Source organism: Monopterus albus, unplaced genomic scaffold, assembly GCF_001952655.1.
Source record: "Monopterus albus unplaced genomic scaffold, M_albus_1.0 scaffold283.1, whole genome shotgun sequence".
In the NCBI taxonomy this organism is placed as follows: domain Eukaryota; kingdom Metazoa; phylum Chordata; class Actinopteri; order Synbranchiformes; family Synbranchidae; genus Monopterus; species Monopterus albus.
The window spans coordinates 488,394-511,759 of record NW_018128163.1 but is presented as its reverse complement, the minus strand read 5'-3'; the positions used below and the strand labels follow the sequence as shown (position 1 = coordinate 511,759).

The 23,366-nt window shown below is 43.8% G+C and overlaps 1 protein-coding gene across 1 annotated transcript in view; it reads right to left on the bottom strand.

The window, feature by feature from the left end:
• Positions 1–6: 6 nt before the first annotated feature.
• Positions 7–23,366, bottom strand: part of LOC109973190 (metastasis suppressor protein 1-like) — a 43,015-nt gene continuing 19,655 nt past the window's right edge. The window contains 14 exon segments of the mRNA XM_020622593.1: positions 7–5,187; positions 6,902–6,925; positions 6,928–7,048; positions 7,335–7,502; positions 8,068–8,316; positions 8,645–8,740; positions 9,960–10,185; positions 10,858–10,955; positions 11,919–12,026; positions 12,349–12,506; positions 15,027–15,038; positions 15,349–15,423; positions 15,818–15,909; positions 17,509–17,593. Of these exon segments, the coding sequence (XP_020478249.1) occupies positions 4,559–5,187; positions 6,902–6,925; positions 6,928–7,048; positions 7,335–7,502; positions 8,068–8,316; positions 8,645–8,740; positions 9,960–10,185; positions 10,858–10,955; positions 11,919–12,026; positions 12,349–12,506; positions 15,027–15,038; positions 15,349–15,423; positions 15,818–15,909; positions 17,509–17,593 (2,141 nt within the window). The 3' untranslated portion in view covers positions 7–4,558.

Genomic DNA, 23,366 nt, shown 5'->3' with positions numbered 1-23,366 from the left:
TTATTGTGATCATTTTTTAATCTTAGGATATAAGAGGCAATGACTCAGAGTACAACTCACTACAACTGCTGTGGGACAAAACCTTTTACCTTCATGTAGTATTTTGATAAAGTAGAATCTTATTGGTGTTTCAGCTAAAATCAAGTAAACAGTCAATGTACCTAATCAGTGATTATTACCACATTTAAAATGGTCTAACTGACCAACTTGTTCTCTCTCAAGTGTCATTTTTAAAATTAGGAACCTTATTAGGGCCCAAACAAAATAGAGGACAGATCAGTGGCTTCAGTAAAGTGTTAACCCTGTTAGAGGGACATTTCTCAGTTTTAACATTAGCTGCTGCATTTTGTTACCAAGATGCTCCTGTTCTGTTAATGAAAAATAGATTTTATATCAAAACCAGGTCTTTTGAAGAAGCTTTATTATGATTTATCTTCATTGTAGTTTTAATCTGTGTAATGTAGAGATTCCCCAAGTCACAGTTAAAATTTTGTTGGTGGCCAAGTTGTGACATTTAAATAACTTTAACTTTGCTTTTCTGTTCACACCGGCTATTCGATCCCAAACCTGTTTTAACGCCTGCAGGACGAAGCTTAGTTACGCGATTCTCCTGCACTAACTTTCCAAAGTAACTTATCCATGTTTCTTTGGCTGAAATGTTGCTTATATCATTAATATTTATCTGAAATGCACAAGGGAAATCATTAAATAAGTAAACTATCTTACAAAAAACAAGGCCTGGGCATTAACGTCGCATATACTGTAGGACATTTGGCAACTAGTCTCAAAGGAAAAGTCTGAACGTCTTAAGGCCGTGACACTAACAGCTGCTTTACTTAAAGTACAAAACCGGCCTCCACACACACACACTGAGGACCGGACAAGTGATTTTTGATTGGACTTGTAAAAATGTCTGTCACATAACAGATCAAATGATTTTCTAGATGTTTCTGATCATCACTTCTCTGACCCCCGGTGTGTGTCACGCACATCACTGACAACACGCACGGTTACACAGTTCCTCACAGGCTTGAACATTCAGCTTCACGCGCTTGTTATCGCATCAGCTACACGATTGTATTCGTCAACCTGCAGGTTAAATATAAACAGGGTGAGGAGGGAGATGAGACGGACGCGCCTCAGTCATCATACACACACTGCTGTCACACAAAATAAGAAACATTGGTGATCCCTGTAGGATGATATTTGCCGGGAGCCACAATGCATTCTGGTCCAGTAGAGGAAAAAGTAATAAGTAGTTGTAGTAGAAAAAATCTATTAAATCTTTAACTAAAAAATACAACATGCATATTAAATACATTTGTTAATAGGTTTTATATGCTCAACAGGACAGTTTAGAGACAGACGATGTGGAAACTAAAATTAAATGGAGAAAACATATAAATGAATAAATAATTTGTCACATGACGACTAACTGTACAGTAGCAATGAGAGTTTTGTGTATTTCAGCTTGTTATGCTGATCACCTGCTAACACAAGTTAGACTTTTAGCTCATGGGACTGGTTGACATTTAGTAATTACAAGTTATCACAGGGTTATATTTGTAGTTATGCATGAATGTTAGTTTATAGCATTGAGCCACAGCTAACAGAGGTCACAGATCCGGTGCCATCGAGCTGCTCTGTGCAGGGCAGCGCTGTCTTTAGAAATGTTCTGAAGCCAACCAAAAAAAAAAAATCTGACAAAATAAATATGTGCTGTGGTGGTAGGTGAAAAGTGCACATGAGCAAAATCAGAACATTAACTGTGTTTCTGAATAGTTTTCAACCAGTCAAATTGTGCATTTAGGGCTGTAATCAGCAATTAAAGAGCTAAGCTAGGATTCAGTCCACAAAGCCTCTCGGACTGGGACGTGCAAGGCCCGGGGTCCGGATGAAGGCAGCCGAGTTAGCACCAGCACCATGTTAAGTGTTCACACTTGTTTACACTACAGCTGGATCACAGTGGATCAGTGTTGACTCTCTGTGGGGTGTCTGCAAACAAATTAATTTTGTTAAATCTAGTTATTTAATGCATTATTTTGATAGATATCTCACGATTATTAGTGTTTATAGTTGTACAATACAAGATAAGTACTGACAAATTAAGGCTAGAAGTGTGTCAGATGCAGGACTGTCTTAAGCTGATCAGTAGACAACATGTATTTTTAAAGAAGATGTCCTGCGTGGTTTGCCATAATAATAAAGCCATGTGGTTGGTAAAACCAATGTAATTCTGAGAACTAACATTTGCTGTAACTTCTGCTCCCCACTCTTTGCTGCAGTGCCAAAGGGCCGGGCTGCCCACCCCCCTCAGCTGCCTTAGTCCATCACGTGACCACCCTCTAGCGACCCCCCGCATCTCTCCCCTTAGATTCCAAGGGCTTGGAAGCCGGTATGCACACCACTGGTTAAAAGTGTAAGCAGGTTGCCTCCAATTAATAACCCTAGACAGCACAAAGCTAAGAAGCAGACTGTTAGAGGTTTCACAGAAAAGTAACCAAACAATTAAAATGCGTGTAAACTTGATCTAAAGCAGGCGACTCCAACGTACTGCTGCTCGGCAACGTTTGTGCCAACTAAACCCAGCTCACCCCCTGAACACAGGCTTCACTACAACAGACTGACGCACTAATCACAATGCTCCAATGACTGCTGCTAGGTAGCAACACCGTCATAACCTCTGGTGCTGGACTCGAAGGGCGCGAACGGTGTACAGCCGCTACATAGTCAATGGGTTCACAACATGGCAAAAGTAGAACAATGAACAGGGACGACGGCTTTTGAACATGGAGGCCGAGAAACTGACAGATTGTCTGTTTGCAATAGTGCTGCAACTAGTGATTATAATTTTATCATCGATGAATCTGTTGATATTCGCCATTGTTGGCTAAAATGTCAGAAAATAGTGAAAAATTCCCAAAGCCTGTGGTTGTCATTTTGTTCAGTGAACAGCCCAAAACCCCAGCAATTTAGTGTCATAGGGAGAAAAATGATCATATTTGTAATGTTAAAAAATAATCAGTTATGAAAATAGTTGCCAATCATTTTTCTCAGTCATCTATTGATTAATAGACCAATTGTTTCTATTACAGCTCGTTTGTAACAGTAAATAACTGATCGTTTTCAAATTTGTTCAAAACCTTCGAAGTGCTTCACATAAATTTGTTGCTATACAAAAATACATTTCGGAAGGAGGAAATAAACTTGGACTCATTATCAAGTAATCCCTTACATCTTTTTAGTTTAGAGGTTCAAAGGCTGAACGTTGTGTCGGATCTCTCGAGTCATAGGCGTCCACAGTTCCTGATCCACTACTCATCCGCTGCCGGGATAATGTGGCCTTAACCGACTTAAAGTTCTAATATAAGAGTCACAATGATTTGTTTATACTGAGGGAAATGTTAAGAACATTTCAGGTCAGTCTACTGCATGCGGTGTTAATAACTGGAACAACAAACTCTGTACTTCTTCAGTAAGCTACCCTACATCTACAGTGACTCTTATAGGTTGCGAACAAGCTCCATTTTTCTTTCAGGCCTTCTAGATTCTAGTTTGAACACCCTGTGTTTTCACAGGGAAAAAAGAATCCAGTGCAATTTAAATTAGAGAGAATATTCAAGTTAAATTCAGCACACAGGCTTTTGGCACTTTTAGTGGAAAATGGGAAACTACAGGTATGGAAAAAAGTATATGACAAACAAAACATCAAAATATAATTATGTACATAGAAATAATGATTTGATCTTTTGGAAATACTCCAGTTTTATCTTCAAGAATTTTGCACTATCATCGCTTCTTCCTAATACTACACGTTAAGATCGACTTTTCTTTTCAGGCTTTTCTGCTACAACACTGGCCTTAGATGACGTGTTCATGGTGAGTAAAGTAACCTTCCTCACTTCTCTGACAGTCTGAAGTTGCCCTGAGGAAATGATCTCAGATCAGTGGCTCCCATTAGTAACCTCAAAAGGGAACTAGTGCAATACTGACAGGTTTCCACTTGCAAGACGCCGCAGGCCTCGTTTTAAAGGGCGAAGAGCTTAGTGAGCAACACCGTGTGGCACTTTGGGAAAGTTCTTGGCCTGAGCAAGTCGACTTTCCTTTTGATAAGGTTTGCATTCTTGATGGATATTTAGTTTTGGTTCAGATTTGCCATTTCTTAGCAGTTTCATTCAGCGTGACCCAAACCAAACCTCTGAACTCTCCACTGGTCAAAGCAGAGGCATCTACATTTTGGCCTCATCTAGCTTTGTTTGTTCTGATGTGAAATATTCATTATATTAAACAATAATGACCCTTCGGCCAAACAGTGAAGGAGCAGAGTTTTTACCTTTAAATATTTAATGTTGCTAAAATTCACCAGCTACTGAGAACATTTCAGAAGTGATCCTTGATCAGACTCTCTGGGCAACTTCCTCCAATTCTAGGCATCTGTTTAATGTCAAAGCTCCCGTGTGCATTTACTTTATAATAACAACCATTTTGTGTCCCCATAGATGGACTGAAATTCAGCCAGGGATGCAAAGTGGTTCAAGTTGGACCGAACCTTTTCATCTCAGTAAATACGTGGTGCTGAACGGTCGTTGGTCATCGTCTTCTTGAGCTTCACGCCTCGTCGGATTGCCACCAGAAAGTCTTCCACCTCGCCATATTCCGTCTCCTCCAGGAGCTCGGGGAGTGGACGGCGCTCCCACTCTATCATCCGACCGCTGGGCTGTGGTGGTGGGGTAGGGGGATTGGATCCCTTGCACAGATGCTGGGTGTCCCAGGGGCCTGACTTCGGTGACAAAGGAAGGCTGCTGCCTGGTGACAAAGGAGTGGTTGGGGGGCTGAGTGGGGTCCGTGGTGTACTGCCGGGGAAACCGGGCTGTTCAGGCACAGTGGGGGTCTTGACTGGGATCATGGGGGGCTTGATGGGAATGGGGCCCAGGCTGAGTCCTCCGGAGGGCCTCCGCAGGTTGGGTTTGGAGGACGGTGTCCGTCGGATGGTGGCGACACCCGGCGTGATTACAGCAGAGGGGTTGGAGGGCAGGCCAGCAGTGGAAGCAGGGCGCTTGGACTGGAACATACGACGATAGGACTGAGCGATATCGCTGTTCCTGGGGATGGTGGAGGATTTATCGGGTGACTGCTGCTGCTCACCTTCCTGATCCACTCCCACAGAGCAGCAGTCACAGTCTGATACTGAGAAGAACAGAAAACGTCTTTATCCTGCTGCTCTTAGTAGGATAACATTATATATTAGTACATATAACAGAGTATTCTGTGAGTGGACCAGTTTTTCACAGTGGAAACTGTGTTTTTCTGATTTGATGTGATGATTTTAAAGGATAAGTTCTGTTATTTGTTAGTTCAGAGAGAGTAAGTAAGGTGGTTAGGTATGTTCGTGCAAATTCTCAGTCATCCAGGTTGTAGTATGCTGAAAAACGTAGAAGAACTCATCTGGATGTAGTTTTAGGTAGAAGACGTTTCACCTCTCTACACTGTAGTCAGGAGCGTAATGACCTGTACTTCGGTGAAACAAAATAGCTGCTGCACAAACACACAGCCCAACACAGGAGGGCCAACCAAATAGAACACCCCTCACTAAATAGGGGTGGTGGACTAAGACATCTTGTCACCCATCTACAACTCTGTTTTGAAATCTCTACCCAAACATTTCCACCCTAATTAACACAAGACAATAGGCGTTGGTCCACATGGGAGGGTTCAAAGACAGGTAACGACTCTCACTGATACTGGACCCTAATGACTCAGTTGTTAAGGGACATCGTTGGCCATCGAAGGACTGAAACACCATCCAGGGGGATAAATATCTCCTGCTCACCACCAGTTGGACAGAACTGATGAAGCCTTTTGGATGAGAAATGTCTTCTAGCAAAAACTACGTCCAGATGGTTTTTTCAGCAGGTAGTGAAGTACATAGTTAGTTGGTAGTTTGTTTGGTATTACTTGGTTAGTTAGGCGGTAATGTCACCTTTGGGGTTTGTGTAAATGTCGGTCCTATGAAGTTTGATAGTGTTCCAACCACATTCCGAGCTCTGCTCAGTTTGTGACTCAGCATTTGAAAGTGCGCCGACAGATTTGTAAATACAGATCTGAGAGCATAATCTCAACCATGTGTGCACTCGTTTCTGATTCTGCACTGTCAGATTTCTCCACTGGGGTTTGTGTGAAAGTCTGTCGGCGCCAAAAGATTTTGAAGAGCACTCTCAACTTGTTTTGTGCATTTACAAAACTTTTGGCATGGACAGACTTTCACAAATGCGTTGGCTGGGTTTTACTTCCATAGATAGCAGTCAACAGCAGGTTTAGGTAATCAGACCAGTACACAGTAATCAGATCAGTAACAAAAAGGAAAACAACCCTGCCAAAACATTTGAGGGTGCACAAACCACATTTTGAGCACTACTCAGTATTTGAGAACATAATCCAGGCCATACATGCACTCATTTCTCTGTCTGCACTATTACATTTCTCCACTGGGGTGGGTCTGAAAGTCTTTGTGTGGAAGTAGATCTCCGCCATAACATTTGAGAGCATTCTAACCACATTTCGAGCACCACTCAGTTTGCAAATCGGCAACTGTAAGCACAGGGTCAGATCTGAAAGTGTAATCTCACTCGTGCACGCGCTTGTATCTCAGTCTGCGAGTAGAGTAGCGCTCTAAATGTGGTTTGTACTCCCTCAAACAGGGGATTTACTTCTACAGGTAGAGCTGACACTGGCGGACAGGTGAGAGGGATATTACAGTTGTCTAACACGTTCTCTGTTGCCAGTATGATTCAGGAGATGTATTTCCATAACTTAGTATTCAAACTAACCAAAGGAAAAAATGTAGTGGAAAACATTCAGTGACATTTCAATAAAGTGATGGAAGTGTGACAAGTGTGTGCACCTTGTGAGGGGATGGTGTCCTCTGTGTGTGGGTCTGGCTGCTTTAGCCGCTGGAGCCCTGCAGCGAGTCTCTACTGGAGCCGTGGATGTCTAGATGGAGGCCTCGGGCCAGTGCTCTGGCCAGCTCCTCGTGAGCCTCCCTGTCCTCCTGCCAGGGTCATCACACAGGCGCATTCACCATTACCTTGGTTTGTTTAGGTTGACGGTTTATTATTATACTTGTACATGTGTAATGAAAATGACAAAGTTGAATCTAATCTAATCAAAATCAACATGTTGCGTCACTAGAAGAACTTCTTGAGAGACGTATTCAGAAAACTCTGTCCAATCCAGAAACTGCCAGTGATTTGTTTACAAGGCTTGTCTGGCTTCTGATTGGTCACTGTGCCTAAATAACACAAGATATTGTATATTTTTTTAAATCCCTGTCTGACCTTGGGTGATGTCAGAGAGCGGCTCCCTTTAATCCCCTGTGGCTCCTCCCCTGGTGTGGTGGCATCAGCACCCTGGTGGCTGCTGGGATCTGTATGCTCTCTCCTGTCCTTGCACCTCCTCAGGGTGTTGACCACCGGCTGGTCGTATGGGCCCGGTTTGGCCCAGTCCTGCACAAAAACACACAATCTGAAACACTTCTCTCAGTCACAACTTGATTTAAATTCATTTAAAGTCACTTTTTTACTTTTTCACTGTTGATAACCAAATTTGGGGCAGTCTGGATACTGTAAATGTTTAAAGGAAGTCTATTTAGAATTGTCAATTTATTGTAACAAATTTTATAAATGTTTTAGATTAATTTTCTGTCAGTTTGACTTGTTTTACAGACCACACCTCACTCACTGAAACTGTTACTGATGTAACAGCTGGTTTAAGGAAGCAGCTTGAACCTGACCCGCAGCCAAAACAAAACAGAAGTTAAATGATGAAGACAAAAATTGTGGCCAGTGTTATTACAGTGGTAGAGTTGGCTGAGGGATAAGCATGGCTTTCTGTAAAGAGTCTGCTAGTAAATGATGACAAACTGATGTGGAGATGAAACACAAACTGGTGGAATTTGATGCTGTAGTGAAAAGCCAATTCAAAAGAAGGACAATTCTAAATCCAAAGACAGGTGAAAGAAGGATAAATGGGAGGAAAGGAGTAGGACACTGGGCAGAGTGAGGATCAAACCTTCCAGGACGGGATTCTGGATGACGGGATCACGCCGAGCCCCGAGGGGCTGAGAGGAGGGAAGTCTGCTGCTTGGCTGAAGACTGAACAAGACCACGGCCACATGGGAGAGACAGACGAATAGGAGGGCGAGGAGATGGGGGAGGTGGTGGAGTGGGTGAAGTATGGAGGGTGGAGGTGGTTTTCCTGGGCCTGCAGTACTGCTCCTTGCAGACAGAGGGCAGCGTGAAGGTCAAAACCATTTGACAACTGTAGATGAATGGATGAGGAAGAGGCAGAAAACAATTGCAAAATTAATGACGATGGTTATGACTGAGGACGTGGGAACACAATGCACAGTAGTAGAAGGTGCTACATGCAGCAGGAGCTCAGTGAACTCGTGCACCTGTGGTGGAAGAAGTACTCATTCTTTACTGAAGTAAAAGCAGTCACACTATTTTGACAACAAATCAGAGATTCTAAAAGGTCCATGTAGCACCTTCTGACACAAGGTGACAAAAACCAGTCAGATAAGTGTGTGACAAACGGCTCCTACAGGTAGGGGTGTGTGTGTGTGTTTTCATATGTAGTTGTTCACCTGTTGTAGCCCATAGCAGGAGACATTGTGTGAGGGTGAGGAGGAGGAGGAAGGATCCTCGGTGACAGACTGAGAAACTACAGCAGGGACACACGACTGCAGCAGAGCCATGCAGAGCGCACACACAGAAACAGTTTGAAGGATGCAAAAGACAAAAACACAGTAAAGAGCAGAGGAAGCGTGTTATGACAGGTCCAGCTCTGATCACTAAACACATGAACAAGTAAAGGTGTGAATCACAAACAGAACAAGGAGCTGCAGCCGCACAAAGACTTTGATGAAGCAGAAGGAGGTTGAGCAGGACTGAATATATCGATTTAATCGTTTACAATTACCGTGATATATTAAAATCTAGCATAAATAATTTAAAAAACTGAATTTGTAAGTTGCCTTTAAACAAACACTCATCACAAGTACAGTTAAATGTGTATCATTCTAAGCAGTCAAAAGCTACATAAACTAAGTTTAATCATGTTCTCAAACAGCAATAACTGAAACTACAGTCAAAGCCAGTGAGTGAAATAACCAGTTCTGAGCACTGTCAGCTGCCATGACAGGAAACGGGTCAACAAATAAGGCTGAAGCTAAAATGAGTGTTTCCCTCGCTCAGGAGGATTACATTTTTCAACCCAGTTTTCCAGGCCTGTCACAATGCCCTTGAGAACAATGAGTTCTCCTGGAAAATGTTTTCAATATGCAGCCAAACGGTGTCACTGGCCCCATGAATGACTTTCTTTTTAGACTCTGTGACAATCTGCAGCTGAAACTCAGGCTTTGTTTTAGGTCAAATTCAAATCACACGGGAGGCATTTTGAACACCTGAACCCTGAGAGCTCCTGAACATTCCCCGTACCTGCACCTCACCAACAGCTAACCTAATAATGAAAAGCCTAGCATAAGCAAAGTTGCAACAGAACCCCTAATTTTTTTTTTTTTACATCTTCAAAGAAAATTGCCAAATCTGGTTCCAACTTCTCAGATTTGAAGATTTGGTGCCCGTCTTCGATCTATATTATTATAAATGAAATGTCTTTGGGTTTTGGACAGTTGGTTGGACAAAACAAGACATCTGTCAACAAGGTATAAGCGAGCATGGAGTGTGGCTGTGGTAGATGAGCAGCGGCCTCGAGCTAGTCAACCTGGGGAGAATTCATGGTCTTATACCGCTGATGAAAGGAGAGTGGATCAGAATATAATGAAGAGGAAAGTGTGTGTGTACAACACTGTCTTAGTTCCAGTGGTCTCCAGACAATTAAAACATATTCAGCCTCAGAATTGTCTGTCAGCGCTTCACTCTCTGCACACACTTTCTTACCTGTGAGGTTTCTGGCGGCATTGGTGACGGTGATTTGGACTGGAAGGCGTCCTGGGAGATAAAGCCCGAGTCGTGCGAAGAGACAGAGGAGAGGCGGGCAGGTGTCTGCTGGGGCAGCACTGAGGACGAGGAGGAGGAGGAGGCGCGATAACGGAAATGGGTGGTGGGGGAGTGGCAGTGTGAGCCGCTGGAGCGCGAGTCGCTGCTGTTCACACTGTTCAGGCTGCTGTGGGACACAAACGACAGAGATGAGATGTCAACAAGAAGGATTTTCTTTGGTCAACCCGAGTCAAATTTTCAGAACACTTGACTCTGAAGGAGAAGCTACTGAAGCTGAGTTGAGTGATTTTGATACGATGGCCTCTCTGAATTCTAAACCTTTTCAATTAAAACAACTCACAAAAGTTAGAAATGAAGCATAATTATGCAGCTGCATGAAAACGTGTTATCGTCTAAATCTTATCACTATTACAGATCATACAGGTGGTCACTGCTGACTGGATAAAACATTACAATTGAAGAAGTTAACTGCATGAAAATGTGTTTTTCCTGTGTGAATCTCAGAAGAACGGCTATAAACCAAGTTGATACATATTTTCTTATTCCAGACCACAATGACTTTTCCATGACTAGTTCTTAGAAACTGGACCAACACTTTGACCCACAGGATCCTTTGCCACAACAAACCTAGAGTCCTAAAGTCAGAGCTGCGACTCCTCCCTCCTCCTAAATATGAACACACCTGAAGACGATGGTGGTTAAGGATTCAGCTACAGGTTGAGACTTTGTTCATTGTTTAATAAAAGCTGCAGTTCCACATCTGCACCACCAGGAGGCGGCATGGTACAGGCAGGATAAAAGACTTTGGAGTCAGGTTTGTGGGGCCATGCTAACCAACCTGCACATGCTGGACTTCCTGGATACTGTTGTGCTCGGTGACGAGGGTGGAGTTTGGTAGGACCAGGTGCACTCAGACCCCTTCAGATCTACGATAACCTGGATACAAAGGAGGAGGAAACAGTTCAGGGATCAGAGAGGCTGCTGTCAGAGATAGTACACAAGAACTGAATTGCTCTGGCGAAGAGGGACCTGAGCCCACATACCACTGGTTGATGTTTCACCCCTATAACCTGTTGCTATTGGTTCTAGATGATGGGTTTTCTTCATAAGAGCTCAGCTGGTTCACGTATTTGATAAGGATTCAGGAAGTCTCCCAGTGAAGGTATTCTGGGCAGGCAGCGAGTACAGGGACTAGTCCCTGCTTGTCAACCTTACTTGAACTTAACATTTAATCTTTAGATTGAGTCACTTTCAAGTAAAAGAAATAAGGTCAATACTTGCAAATGTGCACATTTGATGCTTTTGTTTGTCACATGATCATTAAGTGAATCTCTGGGTTTTGAATTGTTGGTCAAATACAACAAGCAACTTGAATACATCACTATGGGCTCTACAACAGCTTTTTGCTATTTTAGAGACAAAACAATTAAGTGACTAATCAAGAAAATAATCTGCAAATTTAATGATAATGAAAACAATAATCTGTTCCAAGCCCACTTTACAAAGAAGTTAAATGCTTGTTGCATTGGGAAACTGTTTTTGTCTTCATTTCATGGTATATTGAACTCAACAACTAAAAGCAGGAAGCTGCTGAAAGGATGAAAACAAGCCTTTAAATAAAAGTGTGATGCTTTGGAAAAAGGTTCCTTGTGAGGCGACTGAGGTTAACATATAAAACCAGGTACAGCGCATGTGTCTGCCAGAAGTCGTCAGTGTTCGACCTTGCAGTTGGTGTAGTATGCTACTGTCATTACCGACATATCTGCTGCCACGAAAAGAAAATCTTTATGAAGGGTGCTTCATAAACCTCTGGGAACTGCACTACTTGAAAACAAAAGCCAACACTTTCTAACACAGACCTTGGTGCTACCAGAGGAGCCTGTGCTCAGACAGCAGTACCTGCTCACTGGAGGCGGGCAGCTTGTGTGGGTCCATGGTTAGTGCCTTCAAGTCGTCTGTCAGAGTCTGGAGGTGAGTGATCTCCCCCAGCATGGACATCTCCTCCTCCTGACACACACAAACATCAACAGACTCCAGAGTCTACAACATGCTGATTCAGCCACAGCAGCACTGCACATTACAGACAGGGATCATGAGGTAGAAGTGGATTTTTTAAAAGACTCTCAACCTGACCACAGCTGCTGACCCGCAGTGTGGAAAAAGGTCGACTGTTGGCGGAGCGTTACTTCTAACAGTTACAGCCCACTGCCGTGACAGCTGCTGGTTTTTTGGCAGTAGGCAACGGCACTCCCCAAGCCTGTGATTTCCCTTATTCCTCTCTTTCCCCTCTGTGGTTTGGATATGCAAAGAGTTTGGATGTGTCACTGACCACAACAGGCCTCAGCATGGAGACGAACCAACAGAAGCGACTCCTCTCCTCCACCAGCGCTTTCCTCACCGCCTGCTTCTCCGTCTCCTCCAGCAGCAGGTACTTATCGCTGACATCCTGCATGGCGCTGTCCAACTGTGGCTGGAGGTCCCCACGACCTGGACACACAGAGACATACACATTTAGAATGACATCACAACCAGTAAACCACATTAAGATGGTGTTTCCTCTCCAGAACAGGCCAGTGGCATCCAAACACAACACTCCAGTCCAGATGTTGGTAGAGGGGGTATTAATTATCTGACAGCCCTGATAAAATGGTTTACACTGCTGATATCACCACCACAGTGTTGGATGGGTGGTGCCAAACTTTAACTATCACACCAGCTCTGTAATATTCTGTGGGGCTGAGGGCTCCTTCATCACCATGAACACACACACTGCAGTTTATCCTGCTGCACAAATGCTCACTAGAGTCCAAATAAGGAGTCATCTGCCACTGAAAATAGTCCCCAATAGATGCACTACTTATTTATTTTGGCACGTTAGATAAAAACTACAGTGGTTTAATTCTGAACAAATGAAACTATATGTGTGTTTTTAAAAATTTACATCAATGAAGTGAAGAGGCTCAGACAGAAGGGATGTCCACAGGATCCCAGCTCACCTTCTGTACTCCAGGACAGACATAAACATGCAATTAAAGTCCTTCATTCCTCCAGCAAGATCCAGAGCTGGGTTATGCGGTCGGGCTCGTAGACGGGGGAGAGCACCGTCTCCTGCTAACTGAACTTTTCCAGGCAAAGGCAACACAGAGGAAAGACAGCCGCTTTACGAAACCGGAATGTAATTTCTGGTTTCCCACAAAATCCAAAAAACATGACACAGAGGGCAGGAGATCGCTCTCGTGTCCTCTGTGTCTTTTCCTTATTCTCTGTATCTCGTCTGTCCAACTCTAGGTGCGTTTCATTTCCCTTCAGTCTCTCTCTCTCTCAGTACGTGAGCTTACACACAGTAAGCATCTGGTTACTGGTGGTAAATCCACACCTTCATAAGATCTGTTCCCCACCCAAACCCTAATTTGGAACCACTACTGGATTATTTTGTTTTTTAATACAATGCTGCTAATAACGTTGCTCCATGTGGTTTTAACTTCTTCTAATAACGATGACTCAGTTTATTAGATCAATATTTTAGGTGTATCTATTTAAAAGCTCTGCATTAGGCCTTCCAATATTTGGAATGAGTAGTGAAAAATAAGGTTTGATTACAACCTGTTATCTTGCTAATTACATATTTAATCACCTCAGCTGACAGCTTTGCCTTTTAGTTATCAATTAAGTTATCTGTAAATGCTGAAAACTAACATTAGTGCTAACAAGATCTTAGAAATGATCCAATTCAATAAGTAAGTTGGATTTGAACAATATAAAATGGTAGTGAACCAAACTCCAGCAGAAAGACAGTGAGAGAAAGCCCACAGTTTGTGACTGAATCTTACAGATTTTATAGAACCTCACTGCCATCTCTAATACAGTTAAAACACACGTATTTAGGATTATATATTTTGGATGTGATGTTTCAACACTGCGCAGTTCATCAATCATCTTGATTCACCCTCCACTTGGCTGTTACAGCTTCTCTGTCATTTTAGAAACACACAACCAAAGAAACTGGCTCTCACACCAGATTTCTCCTGCTCCAGTTACAGACGAGGTTTTTCACATGATATTTAAGAGCTCAGCTCACTGCAGAGAGCCAACTATAACCCACAACTTAACAGCCATTAAAAAGAAAATTCTTAATAGATGTTCTCTGATCGCTCCCTCCACCTTCAATCACATGCTCCAAAGGAAGTTGGTGTGTCCCTTCTTCTCCTGTCTTCCTTCTATCTCTGTCATTAAATTCAATCTCCGTCTTTTTAACGCTCTCTCTCTCTCATTTCATTATTTTCATTCTAACACAACTTCCTCCTCCAGTTCTCTGAAACTCGTCCACCCTCTCTCATCCCTCCTGACATCCACACCGCTGCACAGGGAGTTTCCTCTCGTGCAGTAATAAAAGGCTGGGAGGGCCCGAGGACTGGAGTGGCCCGGCCACATCTGAGGTTCCTCAGGGGTCAATCCTGGGTCCTGTTTCTTTTGTCTTAGTCGCTCCTTTCAGAGCTGGAAGCCATCGAGTCCTTTGCTGGCAGCAACAACAAGCTCTTGTTTCCAGTAATAATAAGGCTGGTTTTTGTACCAGGAGTCAGCCTGAAACTACCTGCTCTGAAAGCAGAAGACCTGGCTCAGCATTTACTTCTCTGCAGCTCAGGACCTATCTGGACACTATGATAAACAACTGGTTGATTTAAAGATTAGTCAGTTTCAGAAACAGAGACGTTAATTAATAATATTAATTAATGACAGCCTAGGACTGGGACTAGGACAACTGTTGTATCAAAACCATACTCAGACCAAACTTTGTACTGAGAAACACTGATTGTGAAGAGAAACCAGTGCAAATTCCAGGAAAACATGGATCATCTGAGCTCCTCACAGCAACAGTAGTCAAAGGTCAGAGGTCAGAGGGGCTTGACAGTAAAAGTCATGCCTGTCTCACCAGACTAATCCTGCATGGTGCACAGGAGTTTCTGTTTTAGCACAGATAGGAAGAGGTGTAAATAAAAAACAACTTACCAAACACATCAGCTGGACACAGCAGGGTGTGATGAGATGTCAGAAAGGAGAAAAAAAAAAAAAAGATACAGATGATTAAATCCTCTCATCTCTTCATACACTCTTTAAATACCACTAAATACTTAATTCTAACATGAAGACCACTAAGCGTTTAACTACAACTGACTCGTACTAAAATATTCCCAGGTTTCCAACTCTCAAAAGTGTGTGTTGTTACAAACATCAGTGTGATTTTAAAGCATCAGTGTCACAGATCCACAACAAAATGATGCTACTTAAGTAGCATTTTTCATAAGTGACTGAACAGGTCGGGTTTACAAACCTTTCTTTGCTTTCTTCTGCAGTTTCAGAGTGTCTGAAGATCTCTTCTTGATCTCCTGACGGGCCTTCTTGTACTCTGGAGAGGAACACACAGATAGATGAACACAGTGTGGAAAGCGTGCACCACCACCGCTGCATTAACAAAGCCAAGTATCCCCAGCTCAGTTTTCACATTTGTTACATTTTGCAGAAAATCCTACAGGATTCAAATGGTTCAATTATCTGACAATTTGACAGAATTGAGGAAAACATAAACCTTCAGTGTATCTACGTTTTAAATCACTAAATTTGGAGTTACTTGTTTTCAATGTGCACCGCCAATATGCAAATAGATGGGTGAATAAACACCAGTGTGTGTCCATAATGTCACACGGATACAAGCTACGTGCCTATAGGTGTGCGTGCCCATTTGTTGTCTGTGCTACAGTGTGTTTCTATGTGAAAATCTGTGTCTGTTTGTGTGTTTGTACCCTTGGCATGGTCTTTGTCCAGAGTGTTGGCGACTCTCTTCCACTCCTCCATCTGCTCCTGCAGAGGGTTGATCAGACAGTCCAGAAACACCCTGGAAACAACACACACTGTTTGAGCTGTGTGCGTGCGCGTGCTACCAGGCTGAATCGCTAATGAAGTTCCTAACTGACAAAACATATCTAAAAGCCTGCAGACTGGACTCACATGCACATGGAATATGATATCGACAGGACAGCCGGTGCTGTGTCAGGGGCAGAGTGAAGCCTGGAAGGTTCATCTAGCCATCAGCTTGGGCTCCAAAAACTAATTTATGGTCATAAACTTTTCCCAGTAACATGAAGTCTAAAAAAATGTTACAGCTAAAAGTGTCCAAAACGAGTTTCCTTCTCCTGATGTCTGAGATGACCTTCATGCAAGGAGCAGACAATACATATGGGTGCTAACATTATCAGTTCATCTTCTGATGATCTTCTTGGTTAATCAATAACTTGTTTGGCCTAAATGTCACAAAATGACAACACAGTGCTACTCAGTGTCCCACAGCCCAAGTTAACTTCTTCAAATGTACTGTTTTATCCAGTCAGCAGTGATCACCTGTATGATCTGTAATAGTGATCAGATTTAGGTGATGAATGTCGATGACCACGGCATCTAAAGCAGGACCGCCTGCATCGTAAATGGTGTCGTGGCCTCATAAGGCAAACAAGACACTGAAGGTCCAGATACAGTGTAGACTGCAGCAGCTGTCTGCGAGCATTGAGCATTCAGACATGTCTGTAGATGCAAAGAGTCAGAGGTTGTTAGCTCTGGTCTGCACATGGATATGGACTGACGACCAGCCACACAGATGGAGCATCAGCTGATTTTTTTATATGACTCACACATGGAAAAAAAATAATAACTGCCCAACACTGGCTTTTATACCAGATGCTCCACAAGTCAGACGATGTTGTTATCAGCCTGCTGCTGTGTATTGTGATCCCAGTCTGGATGAGGGCAACACAAATCTGGAAGAAACAATCTGGCCCAGGAAGATGTGGTGGAGGACAAGGATCTGGGATGCTCTGTGGCAGAAACTGGATGGATGTTTGTGCACGTTGCTGCATCATCCAACCGACTGTAGCCCGCTGACATCACCGGCTACACTGCATCGCTGTTTACTGACTCAGCTGGATGTCTCGTTTCTTTTCAGTCTGAATGACTCTCTCCCTCCACACTGGGAGAGTTAATGGGCTCGAGGACGGAACAGAAGACGAAGAAGAGGAGGAGGAAGTCGGGGCACGAGGAGAGAATGTGAGCAAGGACAAGAAGATGAAGAAAGGGAGGAAGAGGAGAGAAAAGAGGCTGGTGGCAGAGCATTGTCACCACAGGAGGCATATTAACATACACATGAGCAGAGAGCAGACCCCGCCACCTCAGGACGCAGCAAATAGGAAGACAATAGTAAAAAGGCAGCGTGATGAAGAGGATAAACAGGTCCTAACGAACAAAACATGCAGTAAAATGACTTTAATCTTGAGATGAGTGATAAAGAAAAAGATAAATCATGATATCAAAACTGATCAGTCAGATGTAGCAAAGACAAACAGAGCAAGATGGAGGATGGACAGCTGGAGGAGGAGGAGCAGGTTGCCATGGAGAGCTGCTACACCTGTTCATCTCTCTCTCTCACACACACACACTTACTCACATGGAGAACTGGCGGAGTTTGGCCTCGATGCTGCGGTGCCTCATGCACATCCTGGTGAGGGCTGAACCGATGTCCCTTGTCCCTCCTGAAAACAAACACACACACACACACAGTCTGTTAGTCACATTCCAGCAGATCGCTGAAAGCTGTGAACAGAAACAAAAAGGGAACTCTTCATCAACACAATTAAACCCCTAAAAGTGCGCTGTGTCAGTGCGTGTCCTCACAGCTGCAGAAAGACAACTGTGTGAGTGTGTCTTGCTCAAGGACACTCTAGCGAGGTGGAGATGAGTCTTTCCGAGCCGACTGTCAACGCAGCAGAAGCTCCACGGGCACCTGAAAGCACCAGATGGCTGTCCTCCCTCTCCCCCTGGGGGGAGTCCGACAGACCTCACCCTGTCAGCCTGGAGCTCTGACACATGCTAATGTTTGAATCCGTGCACTTGTGAGCACCTTCGATAACCACATTCATTCTCAATCTCTCACCTGAACTTCTCATAAATTCTTAAAAGCAGCTCTTAAAATAAGATGTTTGGTTTCAGGAATCAATATCTCACATCTCATTAACATCCAGTCTGGACCACATTAATAATGGTGAACTGTTTGGGCTTGGAGTGAGGGATCTTCACAAGCACAGTATACAAGTGTGTGGGGGCAGGGGGTGGGGTAATGAGCACTGCATTGCAGCACTGACACCTCCTCTCTCCTCTCTGCACATCTTCACTCCCTTCTCTCCTCCTCTATTTTACAACTTCCCCGTTATTTCTCTCCTCCCTATTTCTGCAGCAGTCAGACTTTAAGAATACTCAACCAGAGCGTCAGAGACCTGAAGACCCGTCCTGTCCAGTCGGAGGGAGCCTGAGAGGGTCTGCAGGAAGAATGGCCTAAAATGCCCAAATCCAGGTGTGCACAGCTGGTAGAGACTCACCCGAGAAGACTTGGACCTGTAACTGCTGCCAACGAGGCTTCTACAAAGTACTGAAATAAGGCTCTGAGTACTTTTGTAAATGAGAAATTTGAGTTTTTAATTTTCAATAAACATGTTTTCAGTGCCGAGTGGAGCTTGACGGGCAAAGATGTCAGTTTTACCCAGTGTTTCCAATACATTGACCTATTTGTAGCGGGCCGCCACATATCGATTTGAAAGGTGTAAACTGTTATTTCAGAATAGTACCGTGCGTAGTATTCATTCAGTCCCTATGATTCTCTCTCACAAGATTAACTGTCTTCTTTTGAAGCGAAGGGGCAGTGGCTTTGCTACAAATTCCCACTGAATGTCCAAACTCTGCACCCAATGCCAAAGTCTGAGCCCAACCGCCTGACAGAGGAAAATGATTTCTCATATTCGCAGTCACCACACAAAGCTCGTGACCATAGATGATGGCTGGAACACAGATCGACAGGTAAACTGATATTTGTCTTCTGGCTCAACTCTCTCTTCCCTACAGTACAACACTCACATTAGCTCTGACACTGCCCCAACCCTTTTAAGTTTAAATCAAAAGAAGTGAAGGGATCTGAATATGCTCTGAGGCCACTGAATGTTGGGTTGCTGCTTCTCATACAAGGGAACCAAAGACTTTCTCCAGCTCTGGCTGAAGCACATCTTGGCCTGTTTGTGGTCTTGTTGGACTGTTTCTGATTTTTACATCAGATTCAGATGATATATTGTTAATATAGAGCCTAAACATCCAACAGAGCAACTGAAGGGGACGGACTCTACTAGTTTACTTCTTGCTACTGGTTTATGGTGAAATCATAATAAAAATGCTTTAAACTATTCCTTCACTTCTTCACAGACATCTTTCAGGACTCTGCTGCTACCAACATGATTTACTTAATATGGTTTTTGGCCCTTGGCAGCCCCAGGACCTACCCCCACTATGCGTCTTCACCCAAACATCTAGACACAGTCTCTCCACACTCCTAACCCCATCTTCTCATCCCTTTTCTCCAGACTTCATCCTCCACTCTCATTTTTTCCTTCTTGCTTCACTCACATCCTTTTCCTCCTCCTCCTTCCTCTCTTCTCACCTTCAGACGAGGTGTTACCACCTCACTTCTCACCTCGTCACCTCTCTGCTGCACCCTTTTATACTCCTCACCCAGCAGAGCAATGTGGAATACACTGTAGACAGAGCAATCATTTCACTGAGGCACCACAGTGTTTCGGCCTGCTTTTAAGGGACGGGGTTATTCAGAATGACACTATTTATGCTCCTAGTGGCCAAAACCTCTCTCTGGAAAAGATTTTTTTTTACAAAAAGTTGCTAAGGCGACATCCAAATGAGCTCCGTTTCAAAGGCTTGTATGAGTCATGCTCAGAAGCTGCACCCCGGCATGGTTTCTACTCATTTTAATGCTGCAGGGCATGAACAAAGACATACAAAGGGCACAGTGCAGGAAACATGTGCACGGTTATCAGGTTACTAGAGCTTCCAGGATGAAACTGTCTCCCCAGACCTAGTTTGAGTTTCCTGGGCAGGCTTCCACAGACTCTGTAGGGCCGGGTCCCTCGACCTTTCCCAACCCTGTACGGACTCCAGCACTCAGAGAGAGAATGAATTATTTGTTTTGCCACCACAGAATTTTTACTGCTTTTATTTTTAGGAGTCAGTGCCAATAATATTAACTGTTCAGGCCAAGAGCCACAGTCGTTGAAGCCATGGAAGCTACTTTCAGAAGTGACACTGTTTGGATTCCGCTTTCAGGAGCCTGAATGGAGCTCCAAATGAGTTGAACAGAATTATTTACGTACTGTTTAAAACCTACCCGTGTTAGGACTCTGGCACCACTGTTGCTGTGTACGTGGTGACCCCACATCAGGGCTGAGCCTCCAGCTTGGAAACTCGAGCTTTACGCTGAGCAGAGATGCAGAGTGGAACAAAGGAAGATGACTGCTTAAACAAAACTGCTGAGTAAATGTAATCGGACTCAGTTCAACATGATGGCATTCGCTCCTGTGCCAAGACGCTGCCTGGACAAGTTTTCCACAAATACACAAAACCACACTCAGGATGGGTTTCTGCTAAATCCACCTGAGCTCAGCTTCAGTTTTACTCTTTACATGTCACCTAGAGTTAAAAACAAGCCGAGTTTTGTGCTGACACAATGAGCAAGAGCTTCCTGGTAGCACTGTTCCTGCAGGGTCACAGTCAATCAATTCGTTCCCATTCAATTCAGCTGATTGACCCAACTTCTCACACTAGGCCTGTGTGTGTCTGTGTATAATCACTGTCACTGAGACCGAGTTGACCCAATTCACTGGGACAGAGCAGCGTCTCTGTCTGATCCGCAGTCGGTTCGCTCTGATGTTAGATGCAGCTGCAGACTGAACGGCCTCCAGGCTCCACAGCAGCTCATCTGCACGTGACAATGAACACGCCCGTTTCAAAGTCCTCAGAGGAATCAGTGATCGTGTCAGCACGTAGCACACGAGCAGTCAGTCAAGGACACACCAGAAAAAAGTGTAAATATTAAAGGTAAGTCTATCAGCTGCCGAGTCCCTGAGATTTGATACCACAACACACAACATGAGGCCCAGGAAGCAACAGGGTTTTAAAATATTTTACCTTCATATTACAATACAATTCATATCTTGAGGAAAAATTTTAAGAAGATTTTGAAGATTGATGTATTTCATGGCAGGGGCAGAATTATGAGCTATTCAGTTTTATTTTTGCAACTTGAGGCCACTGTTAAATCTCTACTACCTCCCAACAACAGTCCTAGAAGTTACAGAAAAAAATCCTGACTTTGTTGTAATGCCCCCAAATCCTAAACCACTCTCTGAAACTAAGAACATCTCAGCCTGTCTGAAACATGGCAGCAGCTTTTAACAGCAGCTGCTAAAAAGAAGAGAGATGCTCCAGTTGGTTCGGGTTTGGTATCCCTTCAAATTTTGCAGTATAACTACTGGCAGGTTTTGGTACCAAATCCAAAACAATACATAAATTGAAGGATACAAACGCCTTTTTCTTTTGACAAAAAAGCCAAAGTTTTGTTCCAAGATGTGCAGGAACTGTGGCTACATAAAAGCGTAACATTGGCAAAATTTTAAAGTAGTATAATTAAACAGAATCTGACCAAGATGTGACGCCAGCGTTCAGTACCATTTGTGATAGGAGCACGTTGCAGTTGGTTTGGGGCTCAGTAATGGGCTCAGGTGTTCTGCATTTTACCAACAGCTCCCACATGAAGCTCTACAAATGTGTTCAACCTCTAGAAGATGCAAAGTTCTGACTCACTTCATTGGTCTGAAGCCTGACTGAACATGACGTCTGCTACAGCAGCAGCCATTTTCGAACTCCAGATCCTGCTCGTCTTCTTCTTCTTCACTCTAATGTTCATGACACTTTAGTAAAAGCACAAATTATTTGCTCAACCTGAAACATTTCAATTCATGCAAATGCATTTTTGTCTCAGTTTGGCCTTCAGAGATAAACCTGCATGTTTCTACAACCATCTGCTTTTATGATTCACTTGGGAGCTCAGTCTGAACACAAGCTAAACTCCACTGTCCTGAATGACCCAGAGGACACTAGTCATCTGACTGACCACCAGATCAGAGGCTATGAAAGACAGACACTAGTCATCTGACTGACCACCAGAGGCTATGAAAGACGAAAACGACTGCATCAGAACTTTTAAGGATAAATGATAAACGGGAGTAACAGGGAGCAGTGTGGCGAAAGCATCCAGACTGAATGTAACCTTAATTTAGAACCCGCACTGAGGATCCAGACCGACTTTCCAAGGCGATGACCACAAGCTCTCGATGCTGTAACCACCGTGAGCAGTAAGTGACCTGGAATCTCAGACTGGAATTTAAAGCTCCATCCAACTGGGACGTAAGCTCAGCCGTCACATTCCCACAGGAGCCGCTCCACACGAACACTGGTGGAACTGGGCTGAGGAACCGGAGCAGCTGAAGACACAAACACACACCCAGTGGACCAGCAGGGGAGGCAGTAAATCACCCTCCTGTAGCAGGACACTATATATCTTGTCTTGTTGCTACAGGGAGGAGCGACTAGAGAGCTATTTTTGAGAACTGGAGCATGAGGGAGGAAGAGAGTGGGAGAATGTGGCACAGAGGACAGGAAGGGATGAAAAGTCAGAGAAGAAGAAGATGACGTCCCAGTGAAGATTGTCCATGTGCCAAATCCTCCTTCATATCACTGGTACAATTGTTAAGGTGATTTTTAAAAATTGCTCATTTATGATATTCTCACAATTGCGATGATATTTTGGCAAGAATAAAACTTATTGTCCTGAACATTTGTCATATCTGGGTCCAGTGGGACAACAAACACCCCAGGTGGATCATCACACCAGTTAAAAAAAAAGTCTGATCCATGTGGATCACTCAGACTCGAAAATTTACAGCACGCACTTATAAATCTGTTCCTTTCTTATTGGTCTCTACAAACATGGCACATAATGTTTTTGCCTCTAAACTGCTCAGTTAATGTGGAATCTACTCAAACCCACTGGTCACTGAGGAAGTGTTTTTCATTCCAGCACCTCTCCCCAGATCAACACACTGACTCCATTATCGAGTGAGATTACAGGACCTAGTCATTTACAAATTAAACACTGGTCCAAACTAAAAATAAAAGTTTGCATTCCAACATGCTGGGTGATTCTTCAAAGGGGCTGACAAGGTCTGTGCCTCGGTGACTGTCAGAAGGCAGCAGCACATCGCATCAGTCCTCCAGCCGTGCTGACATTCTCCTTTAACTAGGTTACTCATGCGAGGTTCCTCGCAGCGCTATCGGGTCCGACAGTCCAGGAATATCACGCACTGGGGAGGGTCCCGAGATGCTTAGCAGTGCTAGGATGCCTTCTGCAGGAAT